The sequence below is a fragment of the Neopelma chrysocephalum genome, unplaced genomic scaffold (genome assembly GCF_003984885.1).
Source record: "Neopelma chrysocephalum unplaced genomic scaffold, ASM398488v2 Primary Assembly neopelma1_72, whole genome shotgun sequence".
NCBI lineage: Eukaryota > Metazoa > Chordata > Aves > Passeriformes > Pipridae > Neopelma > Neopelma chrysocephalum.
The window spans coordinates 9,963,672-9,991,385 of NW_020897732.1; the positions used below are offsets into that span (position 1 = coordinate 9,963,672).

The 27,714-nt window shown below is 42.3% G+C and overlaps 2 protein-coding genes across 13 annotated transcripts in view; one reads left to right on the forward strand and one right to left on the reverse strand.

The window, feature by feature from the left end:
* The window catches only part of KMT2C (lysine methyltransferase 2C), a 198,749-nt gene extending 196,532 nt beyond the window's left edge, over positions 1–2,217 (forward strand). For 9 of the 10 annotated variants that reach the window (XM_027686911.1, XM_027686912.1, XM_027686913.1 and 6 more), the window contains one exon: positions 182–2,213. In XM_027686911.1, the coding sequence (XP_027542712.1) occupies positions 182–274 (93 nt within the window). In that variant the 3' untranslated portion in view covers positions 275–2,213. Of the gene's footprint in view, positions 1–181 lie in introns of all 10 variants that reach the window. The other variant, XM_027686919.1, reaches the window with a different exon arrangement.
* A 2,386-nt stretch (positions 2,218–4,603) lies between these two features.
* Positions 4,604–27,714, reverse strand: part of GALNT11 (polypeptide N-acetylgalactosaminyltransferase 11) — a 48,756-nt gene continuing 25,645 nt past the window's right edge. For all 3 annotated transcript variants that reach the window (XM_027686922.1, XM_027686924.1, XM_027686923.1), the window contains exons 6-12: positions 25,994–26,243; positions 23,838–23,955; positions 21,874–22,026; positions 19,275–19,493; positions 16,103–16,207; positions 7,810–7,947; positions 4,604–5,415 (exon numbers count right to left, since the gene is read on the reverse strand). In XM_027686922.1, the coding sequence (XP_027542723.1) occupies positions 5,284–5,415; positions 7,810–7,947; positions 16,103–16,207; positions 19,275–19,493; positions 21,874–22,026; positions 23,838–23,955; positions 25,994–26,243 (1,115 nt within the window). In that variant the 3' untranslated portion in view covers positions 4,604–5,283. The remainder of the gene's footprint in view (positions 5,416–7,809; positions 7,948–16,102; positions 16,208–19,274; positions 19,494–21,873; positions 22,027–23,837; positions 23,956–25,993; positions 26,244–27,714) is intronic.

The following is a 27,714-nucleotide window of genomic DNA, read 5'->3' on the forward strand; positions in this document are numbered from 1 at the left end:
TGGCCCATGGCACAACCCGTTTGTGCTGGGGGGGAGGTGACGTTTCCCTTCTTTCCTTTAAAACCACTCCAGTCCCTAACAGCACAACTTCTGGTGTGTTCTGCTGTTGAACCTGTAGCCACAGGGAATGCTGTGGCCAATTCTGGTCATTCCATAACCATTCTCCTTCGTCTCCTTCCAGCTTTGCTATGACTATAAGTTTGACTTTGAAGATGACCAGCACAAGATTCCATGTCACTGTGGAGCTGTAAACTGCCGAAAGTGGATGAACTAGAATGCATTCCTTGCTGTCTTTGAGGGTTGCTTGTCCCTAGGAAGAAGTGATTCACATTTTGATTTTGTCGACGGAAAATTGTTGCCTTTTTGAAGGGGGAAAAAAAAAATCACTTCTGGAAGTACACAAGATTTCTACACAAGTATTTAAAAAGAAAAAAGGAAAAAAAAGAAAAAAAAAAAAAAAGGAAAAATCACCCACACAAACCAACAAGCACCAGAAGCAAGCCGGCAAAATCCGAAGCTGACTTTCCAGACACGTGGAGGTTAAACTGAGTTAACAGAATGGTCCAGCACTTTTGTTTTTGAGCTCACTAAGGAGAAACTGTTTTAACTTGGGCAAAGAACCGCTGGCTGACCTGCGGGAGGGCAGGTGGCCACTATGAATGTAAGACTGAAATCACCAGCGAAAGGGAGAAGTCCAAAGTGCTGGCCACAGCCTTATTTGATAAAGGGGCAGGCCCTCTAATTAAAGAAAAATTTTAAATAAAAGTAGACACCACTGAACAAGGAATGTACTGAAACGACTTCCTTAGGGATAGAGCTAAGGGAAAAAATAACTTGCACTAAAATACATTTAAATACTTGATTCCATGAGTCAGTTTATTGTAGTTTTTGATTTCTGTAAAATAAGAGAACCTTTTTGTATTTATTATTGAATAAGTGAATGAAGCTATTTTTAAAAAGAAAGTTAGAAGAAAGCCAAGCTGCTGCTGTTACCTGCAGAACTAACAAACTCTGTTACTTTGTATAAAAGTGTAAATATTTTGAGAAAAAAAAATACAGTATAAAAATAGTTATTGACCAAATGCTACCAGACTCTGCAGCAGTTCGGGTGCTTATTCTCAAACGTCGATAGGGATGTTACAATATGATCTCATGTACTCACAGACATGCGATTCCCAGTACAGAATAACCAAAATCTCAATTTAAAGAGAGAGGGTTTTGTATGTTTAAAGCAGTCTCAACTGTGGTCTTACGAGAATTTTTTTAAGTAAACCTTAAGCCTGGTAAGGGCGTGTATATTACAACTCTGACTTTTGTAGATGTTTGGGTAATTTAGATTAATTTTATTTGTATTATATTGTTGCATCCCTATTTCTTAAGTCAGGTTTTTTTGTGCTTACAATTTGTGATAACTGTGAATAACTGCTAAAAACCACCCAAAATAGAGGCTGGACATGGGGTTTTTTTTCTTCAGCAAAAAGTAGTCAAGATTAGGTGACTGTTCAGCCCTCATTAAATCATGTAAACAGCATAGAATCAGTTGGAGCTTCAGTCTGACGCGATAGCCTTCTTAAAAGGAAAACAAGGAAAAAAATTAGGTGTAATGTGCTTGCAGCTGCAGGACTCTGGCAATAGGGTTTTGGAAAATGTAATTTAAAGATGTGTTTGTATGGATTGTTTTTGTTTACATTTCTTTAAAAAAATAAACACTGTTTTGTGTTTGCTTGTAGAAATTTAATCAGCATTTTGAACCAGGTTAGCTTTTTATTTTGTACTTAAAATTCTGGTACTGACACTTCACAGGCTAAATATAAAAAAAAAATGAAGTTTTTTTTTTTTTGTGTGCACAATTAAAGTGGACTGTAAACTGTTGGTATATTCAGTAATACAGTTCTGAACTTGTAATGTATATGGCATGATGTATTTTTATCTTACAGAATAAATCAATTGTATATATTTTTCTCTTGATAAATAGCTGTATGAAATTGTTTCTTGAATATTTTTCTTCTCTTGTACAATATTCCAACATCCTACCAGTATTTGTCCTACAGTTTTTTCTGTTCTGTATAATAGTATCTAATGTTGGCAAAAAAAATACAAAAACACCACAAAAAAAAAGAATTTTTTGAAGTATACAGAGTGTTATGGGTTTTGGAATTTGTGGAAACAGATTTAGAAGATCAGCATTTACGAATAAAAATATTTTACATCTATAAAGTACATCCTCCTGTTGTCATTTGAGGTGTCTGTTTTCTGCTTCTTCCAGGATTTGTGTCTGCTTCCACCAGCAAGAGGCATTTGCCTTCCCTCTTCTCCAGTGCAACCTGCACCCTAAATTTCACACTGTGGTGCCACATCCTGAGCACCTTCCGGACACCATTCCCTGCAGTCATGTTTTTCCCGGAAAATCAACAAAAGATGAAGATTCTACCTGTGCTGGGACAGAGTTAATTTTCTTCGTTGCAGCTGGTGTGGTGCCTTCCCCGCTCTGGATTTGGGATGAGGACAGTGTTGCCATCAGGGATGTTTTGTCCCTGCTGAGCAGAGCTCACCCAGCCCTGGGGCAGCTCTGCTGCCAGTGAGGTGGGCAAGGAGCTGGGATGGGACACAGCAGGGACAGCTGACCCCAACTTCTGTTTTATCTGTTGAATTGTGACACCAGAGGTGTTCCCAGCAAGACCTCAGCACGGGTTGAGGCTAAAAAAAGGCTCCAAGATTTACTGTGGAGCAGGGGGAAGCAGCCAGGCCAGAGCTGTTCTGCAGTGTTATTTATAAATATCTATTTATATCGTGCACTTTGGCTGCTGGAGGACACTCTGCTTCTCTGTCAGCCACGAGCACTACCAACTCCAGGAGCCTTCGAGGAGGTACTTGACACAGAGGCTTAAAAATCAGCCCCGGGCAGAGTTTCTTTGTATTCTTTACGAGTGATAAATTCTCAGTGTGACAAGGACAAGCTATGTGACAGCATCTGCCCTTTTTAGGGGCTTTTCCTTGTATTCTTCCTGTTCACCCAAAGTCCACAGGGGCAGCTGGGAGCAGTCACTCCAATATAGGACAAAACTATGAATTTCCCCCTGCCCCAGGCAGCCGAGCAGGGCCCAGCTGGGAACAGTCACCTGGCCCAGGGCTGGTTGTTCAGGGCAGAGATCTGTAACCCCGGCCTGTTCAAATCTTTGTGTGCTGGCCTGGCTGTGTGGCTGCAGCAGAAACGACTGTGGCCAAAAATAATTCCCCCCAGAAACAACGGACAGCGTCCAAAGCACCATCGCCTCCATCTGTTCCTGGAAATCGGCGCCGCTCTCGGTGACAGAAGTTTCCTCACCCGGAGCAAAAGGTCAGAAATTCTCTGTGGCAACAGACTGAGACCGTAAATAAAGCAAGCTCCTGATCTGCCTGTTTGAGGATTTGTTTGGCTTTTTTTTACTGTTTTTTAAAGAGACAAAGGCCACAAAAGAAAAGGCTGAGCAAGGCCACTGCACAACATGAGTGCCAACACAAACGTCACAGGAAAGCCCAGCACTCAGCTGGGACCAGCTGCACCAGCACCTTCTGCTGCTCCACACTGGCCCCTGGGAGCAGTCAGGGTTAATCAGACAGGCATCAATGAAGCTGCTGCCCATCCTTTCATCACAAAAAGGATGGAATTAATTCCACACACAGTAACCACGAGGCTGCCGTTGCTGCCACTGAAAGGGTTCTGCTCCGAGCTGACACCGTGTTCCAGCCCTGCACTGCCCTGCAAGAGCCACCTGGGAGCTGATCTCAAGACTCCAGGTGCCCCTACAAGGGCACAGGCCTCAGCTGACCAAGGGGGCTGGGGTTGTTCTTAGAGGCTTTTCTTAGTAAGGAGCTTTGCTGGTGTCTAACTCAACTACTTCCATTGCAGTGCTTTATTTGGAAGAACTTCCACTTCAGCCTACTCTTCTGGTTTGCAATTAATTCCACTCACCTGGTTCTCCCTGCCGGTGACTCACGGCTTCCAGGAGTGATGGAGGAGGCAAAACAGCTGCCTGGTGGCCAGGGCTGCTCTCACCTGCTCCTTTGCTTCCTCAGGTGCCAGCCCTGGCAGGGCTGAAGGACCAAACACAGCCTGTCACAAGTGATTCTCCTCTCTGTGGGAAGACGTGGGTCTGTAATTACTCCATCATTATCTCCCTCACACTGCCCAAAATGTCAACAACTGGATGCTGGAGTATTTGTGCAGTTGGAAAATGTTTGTGCTGCCCAAGCAAAAGGACAAGGCTGTGCTGGTGCTGCCAACATCCAAAGTGCACATTCCCAGGGAAGGCAGGTCACTGTGGCATAGGAAACAAGGCCAGTGGTGCTAAGAAAAAACAGAGCAGCATTTCTCTTCTGCAAGAGCTTCCATGCACTGAAGCAGCACCTGGGCCTGAGGCAGGAGGTCAAAGAAAGGTAAACAGTGAAATAAATGAAAACAGAGAAGTGAAGGGAAAAAAACAGAGACATTATCTGTCAAAGCTTCCAAGACATGAGCAAGGGAGACACAAGGGAAGACCCAAATTGTGTGAAGATTAGTTTGTATCATTCTGTAAGTAGGTGCTTTCTGGTCCAACAGCTACAAAGAGTAAGGCCATAGAGATTAATTAAAAAATGATACTTTATTTTAAATGCAGCTACTGTCATGAGTCATCAAAATAGACTTTGCAATAGTTACTTTGTTTTAAATATGAGGTGACGAATGACAGCAAAGAATTTAAACTACATGAATTGTCCTAAAATTGCAAATTAAAAGAACTAAATTTAAATATTACAAATGACAATTTTCAGAAGATAAAAGGGAATAAAAGTATTTTCCAGAAAAAGTAAAATAATTTGGCCAGTAAACCCATACTAAAAATGTAAATTATTGAGATACTGCACATGAAATACTTGAGGAGGACTTCTTTCTGTCATTGTCATTCAAAAGATCCACAAAGCTGAACTCTCACCATTTAAATTACATTGCGCTAATGATTTCTCTTACTTAAAACCAGTCCAATAATCCAGGATCATCCAAGGAACCGATGATAAACTGCACTTCTGTGTGCTGTCCTGCAGTGGGGCTGCTGCTGTCACTGCTGTGACCAGGGACCAGTGCCCAGCTGGACCTTCCCACACACGCAGCCCTTCAGGGCAGGGCATTTCCAGCGGGTCCTTGCGATGGGTGTGCCGGGCGTAGCAGCCAAGGGCTCCACGCAAAGCCCTCCAGAACGACTTCAAATCACGGCTGAAGGGGAACCAGGTCTCAGCTTAACTCTCCTCAGCCACATCCTCGCTGTCTCAGCTCTCAAAATTCCACTGCTGAGGAAGGGACCCATCACAGATGGCCACGGTCACGTACCCTTTGTGGCTCAGTGGATCCACCACCTTCAGGCACTGCCCCACAGAGACCTGGTACAGGCGGTTGTTTTTCTAGAGGAAAGACAAAGACAGATGGGATTTATTTACTAAAACTTCTGTTGTCCATTGTCACCCTGAAGCTGAAAGCGATGCTCAAGGGGAGGGGATGCTCCTTCCTGACAGATGAGCCTTTCAGCAGCCTCCCTGACACACCAGACCCACAGCAGAAGCAGAGTACAGCACATCCCATAACCACATCCAGGCTTTGCAACAAAGACTCTCACGTCCTTACAGGGACCCAGTTGGGATTTTGTTTATAGCACAGTCTCTTAATGAGATGGAGGAATGATCAAACCCATTCCCCAGCACTCAGCAAAGAGGGAGGGCACAAAGCCACTGTGGGGCACAGACAGGTCATAGAATCCTGGAATGACTTGGGTTGGAAGCGACTTGAAGCATCATCTAGCTCCAACCTCCCTGCCACTTTCCATCAGCCAAGGTTGCTCAAAGCCCCATCCAACCTTGCCATGAACATTCCCAGGGATGGGGCATCCACAGCTTCTCTGGGCAACCTGTTCCAGTGCCTCACCACCCTCACAGCAAAGAATTTCTTCCTAATAGCTAATCAAAACCTGCCCTGTGTCAGTTTAAAGCCATTCCCCCTTGTGCTATCACTCTATGCTCTTGTAAAAAGAGCTCTCCAGCTCTCTTGTAGCCCCTTTAGGCCCTCTGCCCAGCCCCAGCAGCTCCCATGGGCAACCTCCTGCTGTCCAGCATGGAGGGAGCAGACGCATGAGAACATCCACACCGGGCTCTGTCACTGCCTATGGCCATAAGCAGACATCCAGGGAAGCAGGAGAACATGGAAAGAACACACAGCGCTCCTTCAAAATACTCCTCCACTCTGAGTCTTGTTCTGTAACCAACAGCACACAGCTGGCCTTTCCTTGTACCAATGACATGATTTCCCCTTTTTCCAAAAGGCTTCACTTACCTGAAGAGTCCCAGCCTGCTCACATATTGCTCATGGGAAAGGTGTCCCACATCTTTGATTTGCCTTTCTCACTTCTGAGCCTTCCACAGGCCAAATTTAGCCTTTCTGAGACGAGGTGACCAGCACGTGCAGTACAAGCAAACTGCAATGTTGTGATGACATTTTCCTGCTTCAGTTCCTACTCCCTTCCTAACCAATACTGACATTGGATTCACTCTCTTCGGCCGTGGATCATTAATGAGCAGCAATGTGACACTGTTACAGATCCACCTACCACACCCTCAGTGGCAATGGCCAGCTCAAAGCCCACGTCTCACACGTGGAGCCCAGATTCTGCACCACCACCACAGGCATCACCAACAGCCACAGGCACTGAATAGCAACACCCATTCTCTCAGCCTTGTAAAACCTCTGTCTGCTGACACAAGCTGCAGAACCCTCAGTAATCTCTTATCAGCAGAACTGCTCAGCTTACTACTCCCACTCCCACTGGCAGCTGTAGCACTGCTGGTGCAAGTGTCAGACACACACAGCCCTGGGCTTACACAATAATCTGTCTCTGTATCTCCAAACCAGCCTGGGCAGCAACAGCCAAATGTGACTCCACTTTGGGAACTTGTGCTGGCAGGGCCCTCCCTTCTCTTTGTTCAACCATGTCTGTGCTGCAGACTCACTGCTACGCTGAGGGCATGTGAGGGGCAGCCTCTGAGTGAACGCCCAGGAGATAAATTCCATGTGTGAGGAGCACTGGCTCAGTTTTGTGAAATCTGCCACTCCAGACTCAAACAATTAAACCAACAGATCAATTACAGGGCAGAAGCAACTGCTCTGCCCTTTGCTTCTTCAGGCACTAAGCAGGAATCACCACATGGACTGCTCTCTCCCAGTCCTGCAAACACAACCCAACAAAGCTGTGGGGTGGATTTTATTCTCTCTGGCACATCCCAGATAAGCCACAGTGCTGTGGGTGGCCGTGATGGGCAGAAGAAAGGCTCAGTGGAGCTGCAGAAACCTTCCTATGTGGCAAAGGGCTGGCATGTCCCTGAGTCCAGCAAAAGTCTTGTTTAGGCTGAAACACAGCCACCAAAGCCTGTGCAAAGATTCTTCACCTGTAAAAGGTTTTTCACCCAGAGGGTGGGTGGGCACTGGAACAGGCTCCCCAGGGCAGTGGTCACAGCACCAAGCCTGAGAGGAAGCATTTGGACAACACTCTCGGGCACATGGTGTGACTCTTGGGGATGGTCCTGTGCAGGCCAAGGAGTTGGACTCCATGATCCTTGTGGGACCCTTCCAACTTGGTAATTCTGTGATTCTGCGCTTGAACTGTGGGCTGGGACTAGTACAGTACAAATGCATTGGTACACCTGAGACTTAGTCATAATCAAACTCAACCCTGGTGTCCTGTTAGTGCTACTGTTACTTACTGAGACGTTAATTAGAGGCAACATGCCAGGTGCCAGACCCCCACTCACCCCGAACGTCCACTGCTGCGAGCCGCCGGAGCCGTGGCACTTCATGAGGCGCGGGGGATCGGACGAGCGAGTTTCCGAAACATCCAAGCAAAGCAGGTTATTTAAAATCAGCTCGTGATCCTCATTGTAAATCCAGACCTGAAAGAGAAAGACAGAAGGACATTTATTACAATGTTTCAGGGCAGGCGCCTTCACTCTTTCGTTCAGCGACAAAGGAGATGCTTTGGTATCTGGATGTCAGAGATGTGCCTTGCAACACTGGCTGCCTCTTTGCTCCCTTTTCCCAGCAACTGAGACGGAGCTGCAGGGCTCTGTTGCCTTCCCAACATCACACAGCACTGCCCCATGCAGAGGCACTGAAAGGACCAGCTGTGATTCTGCCCTGTAAGTAGCATTTTTAAAATTAAGCAGCCCTCGTACGTCTCTCCTGCCCAGGCAGCTGGACAAGATAAGGCAGCAGGCAAGCAGTGCATGTCTGAGCAGGCAGCCAGCTGCCCTCTGAGAAAAACCTTTAAGCCAGGCAGTAAATCTCCTTATCCAAAGATGATCCTTCTTTGCTCCCAAGACAAATGACTTTTGGTACCTGTGCTGTGCTTAGAGGGAGATCACTCCTCCCCATTTCACATCCACTTTGTTGTGGTTGAACCACCATGAAAATGTCTTGATCTGGACCTCAAGAGCCTACACAATATCCCAGCAGCTCACAGAGTGGTGGGAATTGAATGCAGCCCCTCTCTGAGGCCCACCTGTATGACGCAGGAATGCACTGGTTCACGTTTGCAGCTTCAACTGCATTTGGGTTCCTGAACTTATGTGACATTAGAAGAGTTTGTGTGATCACACTGAAAATCACTGCCCGCTCTAACCAGCAGCACAGACACACTCGAGACCTCAGTTTGTCCTCTCCCACACGCTGCTTGAGCACAAGCAGGTATTTTTATTGTTGGCATAGCAAGATGCCAGGCACCTTCAGCTGCTGCAGCTCATGCCCACACCCTGCTGGCTCTCAGTGGGCTGCCTCAACCTTGCTTTGAGCAAGGCACATCTGGCACAGCTGAACATTCAGGGAAGCTGGAACACCAGCCTGGTCTAATTGCAGCAGCTTCTGGTCCTTTCCCCCTCGTTCCTTCAGGCCTGCAAAGACCTGGGCCAAGATCAGTTTAGTGAAGGACCTGGAGCTCTCATAACTCTGTGAACAAGAGGAGCTAAGCCCCCCACAGCTGTGCATGAAGTACCTACTTGCAACTAAGTTCTTCTGGTGTGCTCTCGTTCCAGCCCTGTTCTCATTTCTCCCAGCTCAGTGCTGGAGCCACCATGCCCCCCGTGTGATTTATTTTCTTTTTCCACTAAGTCTGCTTGACGCTCGGTGTACGGAATATCAAATTCCAGGCAGAAAAGTCAGGCAAATAAACTCTGATTTGTCTACTTTTTTTCTTTTTTTTTTTGGCTGATGAAACTAAAACCAGCCTTCTGGAGGGCACTGGGATTTGGGACACAGTCTCAGTTGGACAGCGTGACTGAAAAGCACACAGCTCATTATCACAGTTGCACTGTAACACAGGGAAGGCCTCCTTGGAAGAAGTGCAGATATTACATTAAAATCTGCCCTAACCTCAGGCACTCTGTGCCTTCCAACGTACTTTTTTTCCATTTAAACCCTGGCATGGGAAGGAAGGCACATCAAGATTAAAGAGGAGGAGAGAATGGAGAAATTGCAAGACTTGCCAGAAGAGTACCACTAGTAGAAGAAGAAGAATGATGAAGCCAAATTTAAACAAGAGCAGAACTGGTAAGAAAGGAGAAAGAAGACTGCAGTGACACAGGGAGCAGACCTTTAATCAAAAGCTGAGTCATGGCAAAGACCACAAAACAGTGGTTAAATCCCGTGTGATATTCTCCCCAAAGGCTCATACAGGACAGCCAAAATAATTTCAAACTAATTATGTGTTCAGTGTAGAAAACAAAGGGACGTGGAAAAATAGGCCCAAATTTGGTTCCAAATTCAGATTAGAGTATCAGTATGAACTTGCAGATTATTAACAGATTCAAGCACAAGGAAATCAAAGCCACCCCATGGGCTTTCTTTGTTATACAAATGCAAGCCTTTGCATACTCCAAAAATTAACTACTTTGTTGCTGAAGACTAGAAGGATGATGTTTAGCTCTTGTTGTTGAAGGCTGTCAGGAATCAACAGGCCCATATAGGAAATAAACTCCCAGCAGGCAGCACAGCATCAAAAGTTTAAAAGCAGAAAGGTACCTGCCTAGGTTTTATGTCTCAGTTCTGAGACTGTTTTATCCTCCTATGTATTTTCTACAAAACCCACCATTTTTAAAATTTAATTTATTTTAAAAAAAGGTAATAGATGAGGTGCAGGATATTTTCATCCTGCCTGCATGAACTTCCTAACCAGCAGAGTTAGGAGAGCTAGGAGAGCATCTCCACCAGACTTCAGTTTCTCAAACTGGAATTGTGCCCAGCTCCCCCCCCCAGGAAAGCAGCACCTTTAATTGCTGTCCCTGAGAGACACATGGCAACGATCTGCTCCAAAAGTCTAAGGAAAATCACTGGCCATTTTCACTGGTGTCAAAGAAAATCAACAGGATGCAACTAGAATATAATGAATTGCTTCTGTTTTCAAATAAAACCCAAATGGCAGATGTATCTAGAAACCTCTCTCCATAATGAAATTGGTCACGCTTGTAGTTAAATAAATGACTGAATTTGATGAATGCTGCAGGACTGGCCTCTTTCTAGCAGCCTTTTTTCCCTGCCTCTCAACACAGGCAACAGGATAAGAGGAAAGGTGCATGGACTCCTTCAGCCTTGGAGTGCAGTGGCCCATTCAGCTGCTGACTGACCCTTCTGAGGTCCTGCATGTCCCCAGAGCACCCTCAAGAGAGGTATTTCAGATGTGGCAGCGCTCAGGTGCCTGCCCAAGCCTCCCATGAGAGTCAGTGCCTGCACCTGTGGCTGCAGGGGCACCGAGGTCCTGCTTGGGCAGCAGCTGGTCAAGCTTCCCACAGTGGAAATGGGACCTACAGACCTGGGATAAGAGTTCTCACTGCCAGGGCAAAGCTGGCCCCTGTGTCCTTCTGGTCACCTACAGAGTGGTAGAGCAGGTCTTGTGGACAAAATAAATGGGAGGAGGTCCAAAGTACGAGCTCTGTTAATCTGAACTTCTTTTATACAGGTGCAGCTCAGGAAGAACTGGATGTTTAATTCAGTCCCCTCAAGAGGTAGTTCAAAGTATTTACAGATATAAGACAAATGTTTCCTAGGGCTTCTAGTACCTTCAGGACTTTACTTCATCCCATAAAACTCAAAGAAATCACACAGCCTTCAAGATTTGTTGTTATAACTTCATTAGCCTCATTTATATACCAAAAGGTGGGCAGAAACAGCTTTTTCTCACATATAGCTTAATGAACAGTTTAGTGGTGACCACAGCTTAATTCCTTGCAAGGACAGGACTGTGACAGGGCTGAAGGGGGAGCTATATTGTTCTCATTTTACTGATATTTGCATTTCCTAACTGGTTTCAGGTTGCCACTCTTGGTAAAGGAGACATCCCCTTCACCCCTTCCATAAACCCCTGTATCTCAGTGATCTCCTTCTGGGGTTACATTTTTGCCATGATAAAGAGATACAGAGCTGTGTTACTGAATGGGTTTGAAGTTCACTTTTTGCTGGGTTTCTTTGTTTTGTTTGGTTTAGTTTTGGTTTTGGTTTTTTTTGGGGGGTGCGTTTGTTTGCTTGGGGTTTTTTTTTGGTGGAAGATTAAATCATTCCTACAGTGAGATTAATTAATGTAAATAGATAAGAGCTGGCTGAAGTACTTCAGAAGAAATGCAAATGAGGAAGGGGTTCAGATGGTGCCTCAGAACCTAAAAAAGCCCATACTATCGCTGCCTTTTGAAAAATGGAGTTACGTGTAGAAGACTTTGAGTCCACTGTCAATATAAGCAACTGGTATTAAAACAAAACCTAACACTTGACCTAGAATAAAAACCAATAAATCAAAGAATCCATAGTAGGCAGAAAAGGGAAGCTGTTTCTAGGGAATAAACACCTAATTATATGAAATAAACCAGGAAGCATCTGCCTACCCTTTGGCTTTCAGAGTGCACTGGAGTGCAGCAAAAGGCAAGGCTGGCCAACTGGCAAAGCTTTGTGGATACACATTTTTCTTTGGTCTGCAAACTGCATTAGCACTAGAGGAATGCATTGAAAATTTTCAGTAAACAGAAGACAGTAACTACTACAGAAACAGCCCTTTGTTTGAAAGAAAATCCCTGCCGTGAGCCACGCCAGCAGGAGAAGCATTCCAGGACTTGCATCAGTTGCAATCTGTTGCTTAGCTTGGCACTGCTGTATTATTCTGTCAGACAGTCTGTAAAAGACAAAAATTCAGCTTAAGAGCACATTAAAGCTGCTTCAGCTCTGAAGAAGAGACATAACCAACAATTTGTATCATCACAGCCTCTTGCATATACTCCAGCTCCTGCTGCTACGGACAGCAGTGACCTCACAGCACTGAACAGCTTGTGACAATCATCAGAAACAGGCAAGTTTGGTGGTCTGTATTCATTATCTTAAGCTATTGCTACCCTGAAAACCAAATATACTCCTGAAGGTCATTCCAAAGTTGATACATGTGTTCTGTTCCACAGTTCAGTGTGCTGCTGATGCTTCATGACAATTGTTAGAGGGCCCCAAGAATTGTTCCTTCAATACTTCATGGAAAAGCAGCAAGACTGAATTTGCACATCCCCACAGTCATTCCAGATGTGCTTTATCCGAAAAGCAAACTAATAGTCATGATCTAGAGGTTTAGAGAGAAAAGTCTTCCACAAGAATTGCACATGGGAGTGAATCCTTCTAGTATGTGACACTTTCGTAAAAGTGTCACTCTTGATGCAGCTTGTAAAGTACATATTCTTACACTTATCAAGTGCTACAGGGGTGTTAACAGAGCTTTTCTGAAGTTTCCTGCTCAAGTAAGTTATTTTTTGAAGGTTCAGAGCAGAGATGTACATGCTTAGACACTTAAACACTATCCCCAGCTGGAATAGCAAGTCATCTTTTTAAAAAGATTCATCTATTGCTAAGTAAGAGAAAGGTTAAATTATTGAAATGAGGTAAAAACACAGAATAGAGTTTATAACACAGAAAGTAAAGCTAAAGAGTCAGAGAAGTGTACCTAAAAACAAACAGTAGAAAAAAATCCACATAACTCAGTGGACTTGAAGAGCAGATTTTTTGGAACAGGAACTTGGCTTTAAGCATTTCAGTCAAGATGGTGGCACAGGGACACATTATCTACGTGACAAGTCCAATCTTCTTTTCACAAACATTTCCACTATTTAGCCCTGTGTTGGCACATGCTTCACTCCAAAAACTTTGGGTTTGGTGTTCTTTGATGCTTCTCTTCCAAGTGTGTCGGTAAGTATTTCTACTCCTCCCTTAGGGCAGGATCTATCCCAAAGCCTGCTTCAGCATCCTTGATTCCTAATAAACCACCCAAATAACCCTGGCATGATGGTTTGGGGTAGAATTTCCACCACACTTTCTTCCTTCCACTTTGATATCTCATCTTTCATTATGATCTTTCAACGCACTTAAATATTTCCTCAGCTCCTTCGACACCGAAGTTTGTGTTTTGCACTACCTTGTGCATTTGCAGTTTTGTTTCCAGACAGAGGCCAGGCACACCACTGAATTTCAGGAGTGTGTTTACTTTGGCAACCTTGGCAGTTCCTCCACATGGCCACTCTTCAAGTACAGAATTTCTCGTTCCAGGTTAGTCTTCTGTTTGTGAAATTCACAATCAATTTTTCTGCTTCTTCTGTTACTTCAAACCTCTGTTCTGCAAGATCCCATCACCTCTTCTACTTGTGCTATTTCTAACAACAAGATTTTCATCACTTTTTCCTAAATTTGTGTTCAGTACCCAGTATTATCCCAGGCTATTTCCTTTACAGTTAAGCAGTCAGATTTTCATTATAAGTTAGACAAATTTTTTTCATGTAGTTTCTAGATGCATGACCTTTCTGAGAACCACTTCCTTCATTCTTTATCCTTTCTGTATCAAAAAGATGAATGGAATGTCACTGTCACGTCAAGCCCTAGAAAATAGGATGGTGTGATGTGCTTGACTCAATGATGCCCATCTAAGTCAACTTCAATGAAAAGTATCACCCCTAATTCTGATACAACTGAAAGTTACACAATATCTGTTATTTCTTTTAAATCCAGGAGTTAAGTGAGGACACTATGAAGGCCAGAGAATACAAGGTAAGCCTAAACTAAAGGCAAAACAGACTTGCATGCAATGTCCATCTTATGACTTCAGTGAGTCTGGTCTGCTCTCACATGCATTCACCAGACGCAGCACAGGTCTTCTCAGGACAAAGGCATGAACCAGCTGAAAATGCCAGTGAATTGAGTGAAACAACAGCTAAAAGCTTCCAATAGTCAGAAAGTTTCTTGCTATTTTTATAAGCAGAAGCTGTTAAATAAGTGTCTTCTTTCTCTACATTGTTCTCATGTATCTATAGCAAGATTGTTCAAGGGGATATGACAGAAAGCTGGCTGAATGCACCCTGGGGATTTATTCGGAGAACAAAATGGGTCTAATGGCAGAAAAACATAGTGTTGGTTGACATACTTGGTTGGAGAACAAAATTGTGAAACGAGATAGCACAGCCAGTGTTTTTACGAGAACTAATGGCTAAATTTACCACTAGTAAAATAGATTCATGAGAAAAGAAGCCAAATATCAACAATCAGAGCACGAATTTCTCTTTGTCAGAACCAAAAGGCTAACTGAAGGTTGTCCTCGGGAGGAAAAGAAAAATCAGAAAAAGGTTTTGATAAAGAAAAACAACAGACTTCTTCCTCCAGTCATGTGGCACTTCACTATGAAGAATACTGCAGGAAGGAGAAGGGAAACATATCTGTGTGGACATCATTCACAGGCAGTCATTTTTGCTTTCTCACCCACAACCTGAATGGCTCAGAAAGCAGCATCACAGCTTTGGCACTGTAAATGTGCAATCAGTGATGCCCATCAGTTGCTATTACACAGTCTTTATATTTAAAAGACTTGCTGACTGTCTTACAGGTAATGGAATAGACCCCATAGCAAAACCTGCATTCCCATCCCAGCTTTAATTAATTCACCCTTAACACAGGGACCCGCAATTTGGTCATAGTGATGATTACTCAGTGTTCTGAAATACAGGGATGTATTCCTTGCTCCTGCCTGACAACTGGAACTCAAGGCCAACGTGCCTAGAGCCACCCATACTTATGCTGACACTGGCAAACACCCCTCACACTGGTGAGGCTACAGGTAGGAGGCAGAAAGTCCCATTAGGTGACAAAGCACACAGCCCTTTGTTGGGACTATCACAAATCACCCTGCTTCTACTGCTGCAGTTTCCATATCCTGGAAACTCCTACCCATTTCATAAAGTATCAAGTTAGTCCAGCACAACCCACCTTTAGTTAAGCTATGCTGCATTACTTCCTGCTCCATTTATTTTGTGTCTTTGATTAGTTTTCTCCTTAGATGCGAGCTAGTTTTTAGACTTGGGTCCCACGGGCTCCTAAATGATAATGTTCTCAGTGTAGTTCTTAGCTAGTTAGAAGTCTTTATGATATTAGCTGAAGATCTCTCTACCCTGGAGACTGCTTATCCAAGTCTTGAATTTCTGTTGCCTGAAAGAAGTGAAATAGCAAAGGCTTCATGTAGTAATACAAAAATTCTCATTAGGTTTTCATATCCATCCCTAACTAATCCCCAGATCAGAAATTCACCTGCAGCCAAAGAATTTTCTGGATTCCTTCTATTTAAGGACAACAACACATCATTCATTCACCCCAAACTACAGCCACTCCAGGAGCAGAGGGCTAGTTCTACAGCACACAAAGACGAGCAGGGCAAGAAAAGGCTGCTTTAAATCCCAGTATGAGGAACTGACTGAAAGAGCAGCTACAAATTCTGAAGTGCAAATCAGTGGATTATGAACTCATCAGGAGCCACTAAAGGACAGTCTTCAGCCACATAAGAGATTCATGCCACAAAGACAGGAGATATCCAACACTTGGCATTAGTAGGAGCAGCAAGCTCCCCAGTGTCCTTGGCCAGCCTTGTGGTTTGAACCACCCTCTGAAATCAGCCTGTCTGCTGATGAGATGTTATTCCAGGGCATTTTGCCAGCAGGAAAATATAGTAGTAGTTTCTAAGATGTGAATCACTATTCCATATAATGAGGAACACCATACCTGGTTTTGATCGTTGTAGTCACATTCCCGAACCACCACCAGGCCTCCTTTCTGACTTGGGTGGCCCTGGGCAACCAGGCATTTGTTGGTTTGGAGGTGATACAACTGTGAAAGGAAAACAATTTGATGGACAGAGTGAGCAACAAACATCATATACCAAAGGGTGATGCTCTGGAAGCTCTAGAACTCAATGTTCCCAAAAAACCCCAACCAAACCTTCCAATTGGGGGGGAAAAAAAAATATTTTTTAAAAAAAATCATTCTGTTTTTCAGACAATTTGGAGAAAAAAAGATGCATTAAACAGTTCCAATTTGCTTTCTAATTACATCAAGATTTCCCTCTCTGGTACAAGTGCAGTACACACAGCCTGGCTCAGCACATGCTGGCTGAACTCTGGCAAGTTTCTTTCCCCTCTTCAGTCTCCATGGAATTCTCAGGTCCCAGATACTCTGCTCAGGAAAATCAACTGTACCTTACAAACTGCATTTTACTACAGTTTAGTTTAAACATAATTCTCCTCCTACAGCCTCTCTTCACGAAGCAAAAGAAAGAAGAAGGAATTGCTGTGATACAAACAACTTCAGAGACTTACGCTGTTTACAAATTGATTTTCAAGAGCTTTTAGGCAACTGAAAAGCCACAGTTATCAGCTAAGGTATTTTAATGATGAATCAGGGAAGAAGAGAACATTTTACAAACACCCAAATGCTTATTTTTGCTCGAATGCCCTACCTAGTCCGATTTGGACAATGATGCCCACCTTAAAAGACACCAAGACATTTTCCACAGAGTCTAAAGATTAGGTTCTCCCTACTACAACAGTCAAAAATCATGAAGATCTTAATGTATCCCCACAGAGGTATTCAGGGAGACAAAACAACTCTAATTCTGGCTTTAAGTTACAAACATGCTCTGAACTAACCAGTGGCCAGCAGAACACCTCTTTTCAGCCTGATTGTTTTTCTTCCCCTGATGTGGTGGGGGATCAGGCTCTTCAGGCAGCAATCACTGACTGAACATCACTAAGTGGGAGATGGCAGGGTCCCAGATCTGCCAGCCACATTAAAAATAACTATTTCCAATCTGGAGCTGAGTGTAGAGGAAAAAAAGAATTTACTGTCCTGAACTCAAGGCCAGGCTGATTAACTGGCCGGCTGCGTCTTATTATGAAGACATCCATAGCTGTCCTGGCATTTCTATTGACTCCATGGATTTTTAGAAACCAAAAGGCACTTCCAGTAATAAAAAGAACAAACTGCTCAGTCACATGACAGCAAAAACTAGCACAAATACCAAACAGTATTCTTCACTAAACATCATTTCTGGAAACAGCTGTCCCAAGGCACATCAACAGTCGCCTCAAGTGCACCATGTTTCTCCTGTTCCCTACACACATCTGAAACAAATTACACAAAAAAACCTTCTAAGTAACATTTCCTTACACCCCAGAGACTTCTAGGACAGATCTCATCATTCCTCACTCAACAGAAGGATTTCAAACCATACAGCTACATGAGTTTTATAAGCTTTTTGTCCTTGTTTTTATTGGCCGTGGTGACCAGCATTTGATAGCACCGGTAAGAACTGTCACCATTTGTGATCATTACAGCCCTTCCCAGCTTGTCAAACCAGCACTTATCTCTGGTCCAATTAGTTTTTGAGAATAAACTAAGATTTGGAGCGATTCCTCCGAAATCCTAAAGAGTCTGGCTCGCAGTGGTGACACTGGCTGATCGTTCTGTTCCTTGCAGGCATCTGGAAACAGTTTACACAACCATCAGAGCCAAAGCTGACTCTCTCATACAATGCTGGGTATAATTCCTGAACCCCAGAGAACCAAGCCAAAGAGCTACATTTTTCTGTGTCTTGTCCCCTCTTCTTAAAGGGTGCACCAAACTTTTCTCAAAAATAAACCATGGTAAATAACTGCTAGGAAGATTTACCCTTAAGTGTTGCTGAAGTATTCAGATCCCTCAAGTAGTCTCCCCCACATCAGCAATTCCTCAGTTAACTTTCTGCCTGAATGAAAGCAGAAAGCTATTAAATTAAAAAAGAAGAAAAAAGGGAGAAAAAAAGGTCTGACTAGAGGAGTAACAGCACTCAACACAACCAGGGGAATCAGCCCACTGTATCAGTTTTATTTAGGGAAACTACATGTTTGCCCTAATAAATAACTTGACAGCTTGGCTGGGATATTACAACAAAAATACTGCACAAATAGTGGATTCCCAACAGCTGTTTCCAAGTAAAAAATATAATAATGTCAATAGTTTCTACATGAACTCAGGTCCTCCAGACTGAAACTACTTGCAGAACCAGCAACTGTCAGCAGCTACTGCAGCCTGTGTCCCCTGTGGAGACATCACTGTTCAGTGCTTCCAACCCCTGAGCTAACAGAGAACCTGATATCTATAACCTACATGCACATGAAACAGCTTATTCCAAGGTTCTCTTTCACAGAGAAGACATAAAGAAATTTGTCCTGGATTTGAAGTTACCCATTATTTTTGGGAGGCACAGAAAGCACACAGCAGGTGACTTTGACACTGGAGAGAACAGATTCAGCTGTTTGCTGGCTCTGCCTGCATATAAACCCATAAGCAAAGGTGTCAGGGCTAAGGCATGAATTGATTTTCTTCATGAATACACAAAAATTCTCTCTTCATTTCTACTTTGAAGAAAAAAAAAAAGGAGAAAAACCTCATTTTTCGTTCATTATCCAACAGTCAAGAACAGAAAAGCCATCATCAGCCTCAGATGCAAATGTTCACCTTTGCAGAAAATTACCCAGTGAAAGCAATGAGTTTGGAAACTAATTACACTGTACTCTTATCACAAACCAACAGAGCATGAGTATTTGAGCCCAAATTTCTCTCTATCCAAATCCATCTTCAGAACCAACAGCCATGAAAACATATTCTAAAGACAGCAAAACTTCATAACTCAGAGCTTCTGGGTAAGAAACCTCATTGAACAGTATCTAGTCTGAGGATGACCTGAAATACAGATCAGAGTGAAATCCTGACAAAAATCCTGTTATTTTCAAGACAGCTTGTTGCAAAGCTAGAACTCTATGGAAAAAGACTATTTTTGCTGTATTTGAGCAAATCTTTAAGAATCTTGAAATAATTAACACACATTAAGTCAGTTATTTAAGAAAGTTTCTCTTACCCTTCCACGCTGGATTATTTTTGGTCGTTTCTGCGCTCTATTAACAAAAACTGGCTGTGGAGCTTTGGCATTGGGCCCAGATATTTGCATCTCAGGATAGATATTATCTAGATACCACTTAAATGACTTGCAGTTCAATCTTTTTCTCAGTTCTACACGGTCGGTAATATTTCCGTAGTTCCTCATCCTTAGCTCAGGTCTCAAAGCAAAATACTGCTCCTGTATTTAAAAGAAACAGGTGGGGGAAGAGAGAGAATTTCAGATTAGTGATCACCACTGGTAATAAAGGCATCCTAGAGTTATTAAGTCAGAAAAAGATGCATATACCAGCATAAGCCTCATCTGATAGAGGTTTCTTGAAATTATTTTGATTGTTCAATGGATTGTTTTCATTGTTGTGGCATCTGACCATATTTTGTTTTCCACATTTTCAAGCCTTCCAACTTTACAAGTGATGAGGGCAAACCCACTCCATATCAGAACAGACCTATAAATGGGATTACCTTGTGAAGTTTAGTGGGACTGCGTCTTTATTCATGTGAAGAATCAGAACTATCACCTGGGCTTTCTCTGAAACCCAGTTTTTCCTCATTCATGTGCATCATCTCCAGAAAGGCTCCCACAAAGTTATTTTTTCACGTTTTATTTTATGATTATACTCAGAATCTTACAGGTTAGGCAAAGACAGATTAAGAATCCAGCTCAATCTTATGTGCTGTTTGACTCTAATGCAGAGACAATGGGGACAAACAGGAGCTCATGAATGTACAACGTGGCACGGATATTATTGCCAAAACTAGAAGAAAAATCTCCTTGTAGAGTCTTTAATTCCAGATAGATTTACAGAACTCATAGAAAAGGCACTGTATTTGCACATTAACTTGTTTACTAAATATTACTGAGAATTGTGTTTTCAGGGCACTGAACTATGGTATTTTGTTGGATTAATCTCCTGGAGACACGTGGATTTCACTTACCATGATGTGGCTCTGACAGGTTTCAATTACCTCCTGCTATCTCTGATATTCAGATGACAGACAGCATCACCTCTGGACAAATTACACACCTGTCCTTATCAAGATCTTCGAGCTTTTGGATTTGCCTGATGTATCACTGCTATTTTAACAGTAGAGGAAGGGGGAGCATTAAGTACATTGGACTGTTGGCCAGCTCTGAGGAAGTTTGGAGACAGACTGGAACATCACTATCAGAAACTGATCTGCTTTAAAAAGTAGCTCTGCTATTCCAATTCCCTCTTTCCTGGTTAAAGTTCAAATTTTAGTATCCTACCTTTTATATGTTATTTATTACCATTGTAGACATGAACTTACTTCTTCTACATTTTGCTTTTGACAGTTATGAAAGTTTTGCTGTACCACCTCCATTATGCAATTTCATTTATTAAATACTGATATTTGCTCTTTGCTGCAAAACAGATCCTTCAAGTCTTATCTTTGTACTATTCATCATTAGATTGCTTCGGTAAATTATACCGAAATGGCACTAAATGTTTGCATTATATTTATAAAAACAAAAATATTTCCAGGCTTGTCCTCCATACATAAAATCTGTCACAGTGACAGGTCTCTGGCAACCATCAGAGAATCAGACTAGAAACAGCTGGAAACATTCAGGACACAAATCTGTGATAAGAGACTGCTAGAATCAGCAGTTCAAGTCCCTGCTGCATAAAGCAGTATTAGCTGGAAATTATAACAAACAATCAAGCCCAAGCTTCAGAGAAAGCCATCATTAATCACAAAAGAACAACTGTGCCCAGACACCAGTAAAAGAGAAAGTGATAGATCAAACCTACCAATGCATTACAGAGATGGAGAATGGAGATAAAAAATTAATGGGCTCTAATAGATTCCTTTAACTGATGGAACATCAAGATGAAGGATGGAGTTTGAAACATCAACCTCTAAAGAACATAAAATTAATAAAAATAAAACATTGTCTCGCATAGAAATAGAAAGGGACCACAGGAGCTGACCACACAGCAAATCCTGTGGTGTCAGAGGGCAAAATGCCATCGAGTATCCCAGAGATACAGGCTTCACAAACACTTGATTTATGCTCAAAAGCATCAGTATCAAAATCTGAAGAGAAGGAAGGAATACGCTTGCCCTTGAATCCAGAAGTCAATCCTGTTTGCTCTTCCAGGGCAAGACAGACTAAGAATCAGACTGCTAATTACAATAGAAAGCAAACAAGCAGCCAACAAAATCCCTGTCTCACCACCATGGAAACTACCTGAAGGCACATGGCAGTCAGCACAAGGCTGCCACGTAATACAGATTTGGACATGAAGCAATGCAGAGCTTACACAGCTCATTCATCATCTTTTATTTCATTAAAGAGCCACAAAACTGAATGTCCTGCAGGCAGTAAAGTAACAGGGAGGAACACTCAAAAGCCAAATGACAATCCTATAGAACTTAGGAATTCCTATCAAAACTAACATTAGGAAATCAGAATACAGAAAGAAAACCCCATTAGAGGTGTAGCAGATCCCACTGTGACACAGCCCTTTGACAAACAAGCCAGTCAACAACCAGTAAATAACCTTATTTCATGACCTGGAATTGTCTCTTACCTTGTATTCATCCATCCACACATGTGCCAGTCTCAGTGAGTTATGAGCCATAGTATCCTGTCCCCCTGGAGAGCCATAGGGACGCCTTTTACGGAAAATGTGTCCCACCCTGGAGCAGGGGATGATCAGAAGTCTTCCGCCACACATCCAGATCTGTCCATACAGAAGCAGAACACACCTCATTGTTCCATTGCTCACTGCCTCCTGCCCTTCGAGGGATACTTCAGTGGGGTTATACATTATGGCAGGTGTCAGCAATGTTGTCCTACTTGTCGAGTTTTCTGACAAACTAAATTACTAGATCTTCATGTTAAAAAAGACTATTTTTGTCATCTCATCGCACTTTCCACATAACACACATTTTCTTTCCAAGAAACAAACAGAAAATTTTATAAAATGTTACGCTCTAGTGACCTATCAGAAATCACTGAAATACACAGGCTAGGATTCAACTTGCAGATTAAGTTCCCTAAAATGATTTACCTATATGAAAAGTGTCCACATTTTTGTGACAGATAACAACAATCAGTCAGTGTATCATCAAGGGAGCCTGGAGAGCTCTTCAACTAAATAGGAGCACTTATTTGACAGAGTTGTTTGTTTCTGTTCAGCATATGGGAATTTAGAAACATTGTTCCCATTGAGATGCCACATTTAGGAGTCTTAATCCAGTTACATGGCACCAGAGATCCACATTTTTTTACACTCTACTTCCATTTCTTTTTTAAAATTTCTTTTTAAACTTCAGCTTCCAGCAAATTACCATCATTGGCCCTTTGATGAACTGACATGTTCTCCAATCTCAGAAAATCTTCTCACGTTAGCAGTTTATAATCAAGTCACTTTTAAAACTCCTCCTAGATAAGATAAAGACTCAACTTCTTTACAAATCTCCCCCAGGGAGTCAGGAGTTTCCAGAAGTTATAAAACTCTCTGAATGTACTCCAGCTTTTCAAAGCCCTTTTTATTGAAACTGTGCATTATAAGGTAAAAACAATCATCTTCTCAAACTCCACACACTTCTACTCAGATACCTAATAACTATAGTTTGTACTGAAAATTGAAAGATTTATTCAGTATACACTCCTTTAAAGTCACTCAAATTTATGAAATTCCAGTTATTTGTGAACTCTAATCTTGATTTCTCTAATGACCCAATTTGACAGATTTCTCTAAAGTTTTGAGGGGTGTGTGTTTGGTTTTGGGTTGTTTTTTTTTTATGCTAACTTCACTCTTTAATCCTCTTTTCATATCTGTCATGATAGTGTATCATTTTCAGGCAGACTCTTGTCAAACCTGTTGATGAATCCACTTCACAACAGTGAAGAGATAAACATGACAATGAGCACAAGTTGTTTTTCATTCAGTGGAGTGACAGGGAAGATGAGATAAAATACAGGAAGCCCAGTGAAGCAGCACTTTCAAATCTGCTCATTATGACTTTCTCATTATTTTTCCAACCAAGCTGACTCCTCTACATGACTCTTAATTTAGTTCCAGAAAAAAAATACATTTCCAGGCCCTCGAAAAGGAGGTTGAAGTGTCTAAAAAGCCCCATACATGCCTAAGAAAACTACTAAGTTTACATATTATCAATATTGCTGTTGGCCACACATCTCTAACCAGCTTGTGACATTCATTAGACATTGCTTATAAACCCACTTCAAAACTGGGCATGATTATTCTTTTCTTATGCTTCTCTATAGCTACGAGGAAACACTCAAACAGAGAAATAGCCAGAAACATTCAACTACAGAGCTCAAAGTCCTCTTTAATCCTCCCATGAAAACTTAATGTGAAGATTATCATAAAGGCAATTTCCATGTGCTGAAGGCATCCTTCCCGGGAACAAAAGTGCCAATTTCTTTTCAAGTTGCTATTCCAATTCCAAAGACACTGGGCACAGGGAAGAGAGGCAACAAGACACTGAGGTTCACACTCCAGTGCACATAAAAGATGATTACCCGAAAAGATATTTCCAGGTTTTCTCCTCCCCAGATGTCCATGCCACTGTCATACTGCCCCAGCTCGTTGAAGTACTCCCGGTCCATGGCAAACAGGCCTCCAGCCATAGTAGGGGACCTAAAAAGGACCATTGAAAGAAGTTCATTTTCTTTTAGAGAAAAAACAACCCAGTAATTTTTGCTGAATCTGCTAGTCCCAAAGCTCAAATTTAAACCTACATAAACACAATTTAGACCCTTCAGACACCAGAAATCATCAGATGACAGTTCTAGTCTCGAAACATTTTCAAAAGCAGATCTGTAAGTGGTATTTGTGATCTTCCATTACTCCAATATCTATTTCCTTATAGAGTGAGCTTGAGGAAAAAGGGATAGGACAGGGAAAGAGGAACAAAACAATAAAACTCCAAAACCCAATGAACCAAGATCAAAACAAAATTAAAATACGATAAAAAAAGTAAAAGCTGAGTTCATCAAGTTTTCTACAGTGAAACTTAGGAGCTGCCTTTAATTAGCTCTGTCTTTACCACCAGCTATTTTCCCTACAGTTACAAACATGTACATTTGCACACATTGTTGTGTTCCTCCCCCTCTCACAGAGGCAAATTATACAGATCAGGACTGACTGAACTGCAGAAAGAGTAGAATCCATAATAAAAGAGTACAAAGAAAGAGTAAACCCACTAGATCAATATGATATGATAGTTGGAACATTCAATTGGCTGAAAACTGGCTTTTTCTCATCCTTGTTAACAAACCCCTGTGATGAAACCAGGCCTAGGTCAAGATTTCTTTGCCTGTTCTCACACAGTTTTCTACTACAGTTTTTGTCACTCTAAAACCCTATTTGAAAGATTGCTCTCAATTTTTCCACCCCAACACCAAAATACTTCTTTATGAAGGTCTATAAAATGCAAAACTTTTTGTTTCATGGAAAGCCATTTTCAAAGGTTAAACAGCAAGCCAGCTCCTTCTTCAAAGTAGGCAAAGACCTTTAAGTAGAAAAAGTCACTTTCATACTCAGAAAATGGTATCTTTTCAGATGATTACACTCACTTCAACTACAAAGTTCTCTGCCTTGACCATGGGAGTTTTTCCTAAAAGTGAGCTGAAGGAATGCAACAAGAGTGTTGACAGCAGAGAACCCTGTGCTGGAACTGCTTTGTCAGCCTGAAATGCTCTTCACTTACAGGCTAAGGAAAGAGAATGAGAGATGAGAACATGCCCAATTTCTGATTCAATTGGAAAATCTTATATGTTATCCACAAGGGCTCAGTTTGTAAACAAGGTGACATTCCTCCACCTCACAAACCTGAATTTTGTACTGAGGTCAACACTTGCGACTAGAAAAGCATCATCAGCCTCTTGCTGTTGCTGTAGCAGCACTGGCCCTTCTCATGAAGGGATTCACTCTGGGACAGCTTCTACTCTTGTGTCTCAACCATATCTGTCTGCTACTAAAAAAAGGCTGCTGACACTGTTTTATACCAGTTACATGTCCCCTAGGAACCAGATGTTGCCAGATCTGTACAGGTGAGACAGCCATCAATAGTTAAAAGATTAAGGAAGATAACTTTCAAGTCCTAGTGTTAAGCTTTACCAAGAGCATTGTTTCAGAATAACTCTCAAAAGATGCCTAAAACAAATTCCTATTACCACAAACGGAGATTTTTCCCAATCTAGCAATTCTTTAGCATTCCATCACAGAAATTACAGAGTCTGTATTAGTGGGATATGCAGGCTACTCCTAGCACAAACACAGTACCAAAATTGTCATTAAGCCAAGCACATCGACAGACTGGAAACAAACATCAATGCATAGCTCAAAAGTGAAACTACTGGACAGATTTAATACTTAATATCATAAGCTCCTTAAGACTTCTGTCTTCAGAAAAAGTGTTGTATAAGCATTTTTTAGAAGTGTGCTTTCTCGACCTAATAGGACAGATACATCTAATTCATTATTAAATGCAAAAAATTAAACTGAAATAGTAATAACAACAAAAACTATTTCTAGGTAAAATAAGTCAGGTATTTGACAGGTTAGGCATCTGCTTCTAAACCTGCACACCCAGGTAACACTCTGTAAGGCTTCAGAAGGGCTTCTGATCATCCACGTGTTACACAAAGCTTCACACCACGCAGGAGGAACCTACTTGATTGGAGCAGTGGCTCCCTCGGGTCCTTCCAGTTCTGACAAAGGAACAAGATCCCATTTAAAGTGCAGGCCCCAGTTAAACCCTCCACGCACAACTGGGGACGAGCTGTAGGTCAGTGTGTCGGCACTGATGATGTCAATGACAGGGCACACCACAGTCCTGTGATCTTCTCTGATGGGAGTCAGCAGGGGTTGTAACCACATCTCGTTCACCTCACAGTGACTGTCCAGGAACACCAGCACTTTCCCTACAGAGGCCAAAGCACACAAAACACAAAGATCCATGGGAACACGAAACACAAACACTTATGCAGCGTCCTCACCACCCCGTGTGACAGAGAGGAAGTATCTGCACTTGGAAGCTGACAAGCCAGAGACTCCACAGGGATTGGTTCAGTCACAAATGCAGAAGACTGATCCTGACTATTCACATTTAGCTATGAAGTGCTCAAGCAGTCTGTTTGTCCACTGATTAATCACCTTGGGTTCTCTTCAGATCATACCTCAGCATCCCCCAAGTTACCACTGGAGCCCAAATCTGTGGATTTCAAATGAAGTCATTCTGATGAACGAATCCACATTCATCCACGACAAGGACAACATCTTGATTCCTGAATATAAAGTACCATACAGTATCTCCCCAGTTAAATAGCTCTAGATGATTGTGGATTCATAGGACTTTAAAAGGAGAGTGAATGCCCTAAACAGGCAGACCCAAATGCACCAGCATTAGACAAAGCAACACCCACCAGTTTACATGGAAACTACCTGCCACAGTCAGTTTGATCCATGAGACACCTTCAGGCTCAGCTGGTCTAAAAAGTCATCTGCATTTTTATGACACAACATAGAATTTATATAACACTAATGTGGAAGAGATGGAAAAGGGCTTTGATGAAAACAGCTTCGAAACATGCAAATATAAAAAGTCGCCCATTAACAACAGACAGCATTTGAGTGGGCAGGGGGATGGAACTCCACCAGTTCAAAAGTGCAATAAATTGACTTAAAATTGCACTAACTGAAATAAATTTTAGCACAACTTGGAAATGCAAGTACAATTTTCTCCATGGATAATGCCATTACGATACTAATGAGTAAAGACCAATTAAGAGACTTATCTGCCTCTCAAAATTATTTGAGAAAGTAGCACACACTTTCTCAGATGCCAAAGAATTTAACCCAAAGCTTATTCTGGTAAAGGCTGTTTATAAAGCACCAGATGTTGTTTTTCCACTTAACACTCACTGCAACAGAAAAGCCTGTACAAGAAATATTACAATTAGATTGGGGAATTAGAAACCAGATTAGGGTACCTGAAAAGGGAACAGATTCCATTTTAGAGGAAAAGTTTGCACAGAAAACAGGCAGAAAGTATTCTGCAACCACAATATCTTACCCATAGAGATGTTCCTGAGACAACATTGTCCCAGGGCAAGAACAGGGAAAAATTCTACATGGCCACACTACATTTTGTCCAATACTGGTTTTGTTTTACTGACCCACTCTAAAAAAGTAACCCATTTTATTAAAAGCAAATGTCTAAAGAAAGGGGGGGAAAAAAGCAAACCAACAGCTGAGACACTCAAAGCGTCTCAAGGTTTAAAAGACACTCAAATTTGGATCCAAATTTGCGGTCACTGTTTGAGATAGTGCACAGGAAGAAAGATTTGGGATGATGCTAAGCTGTGTAGCACAGAATGTGGCATGACATGCAGA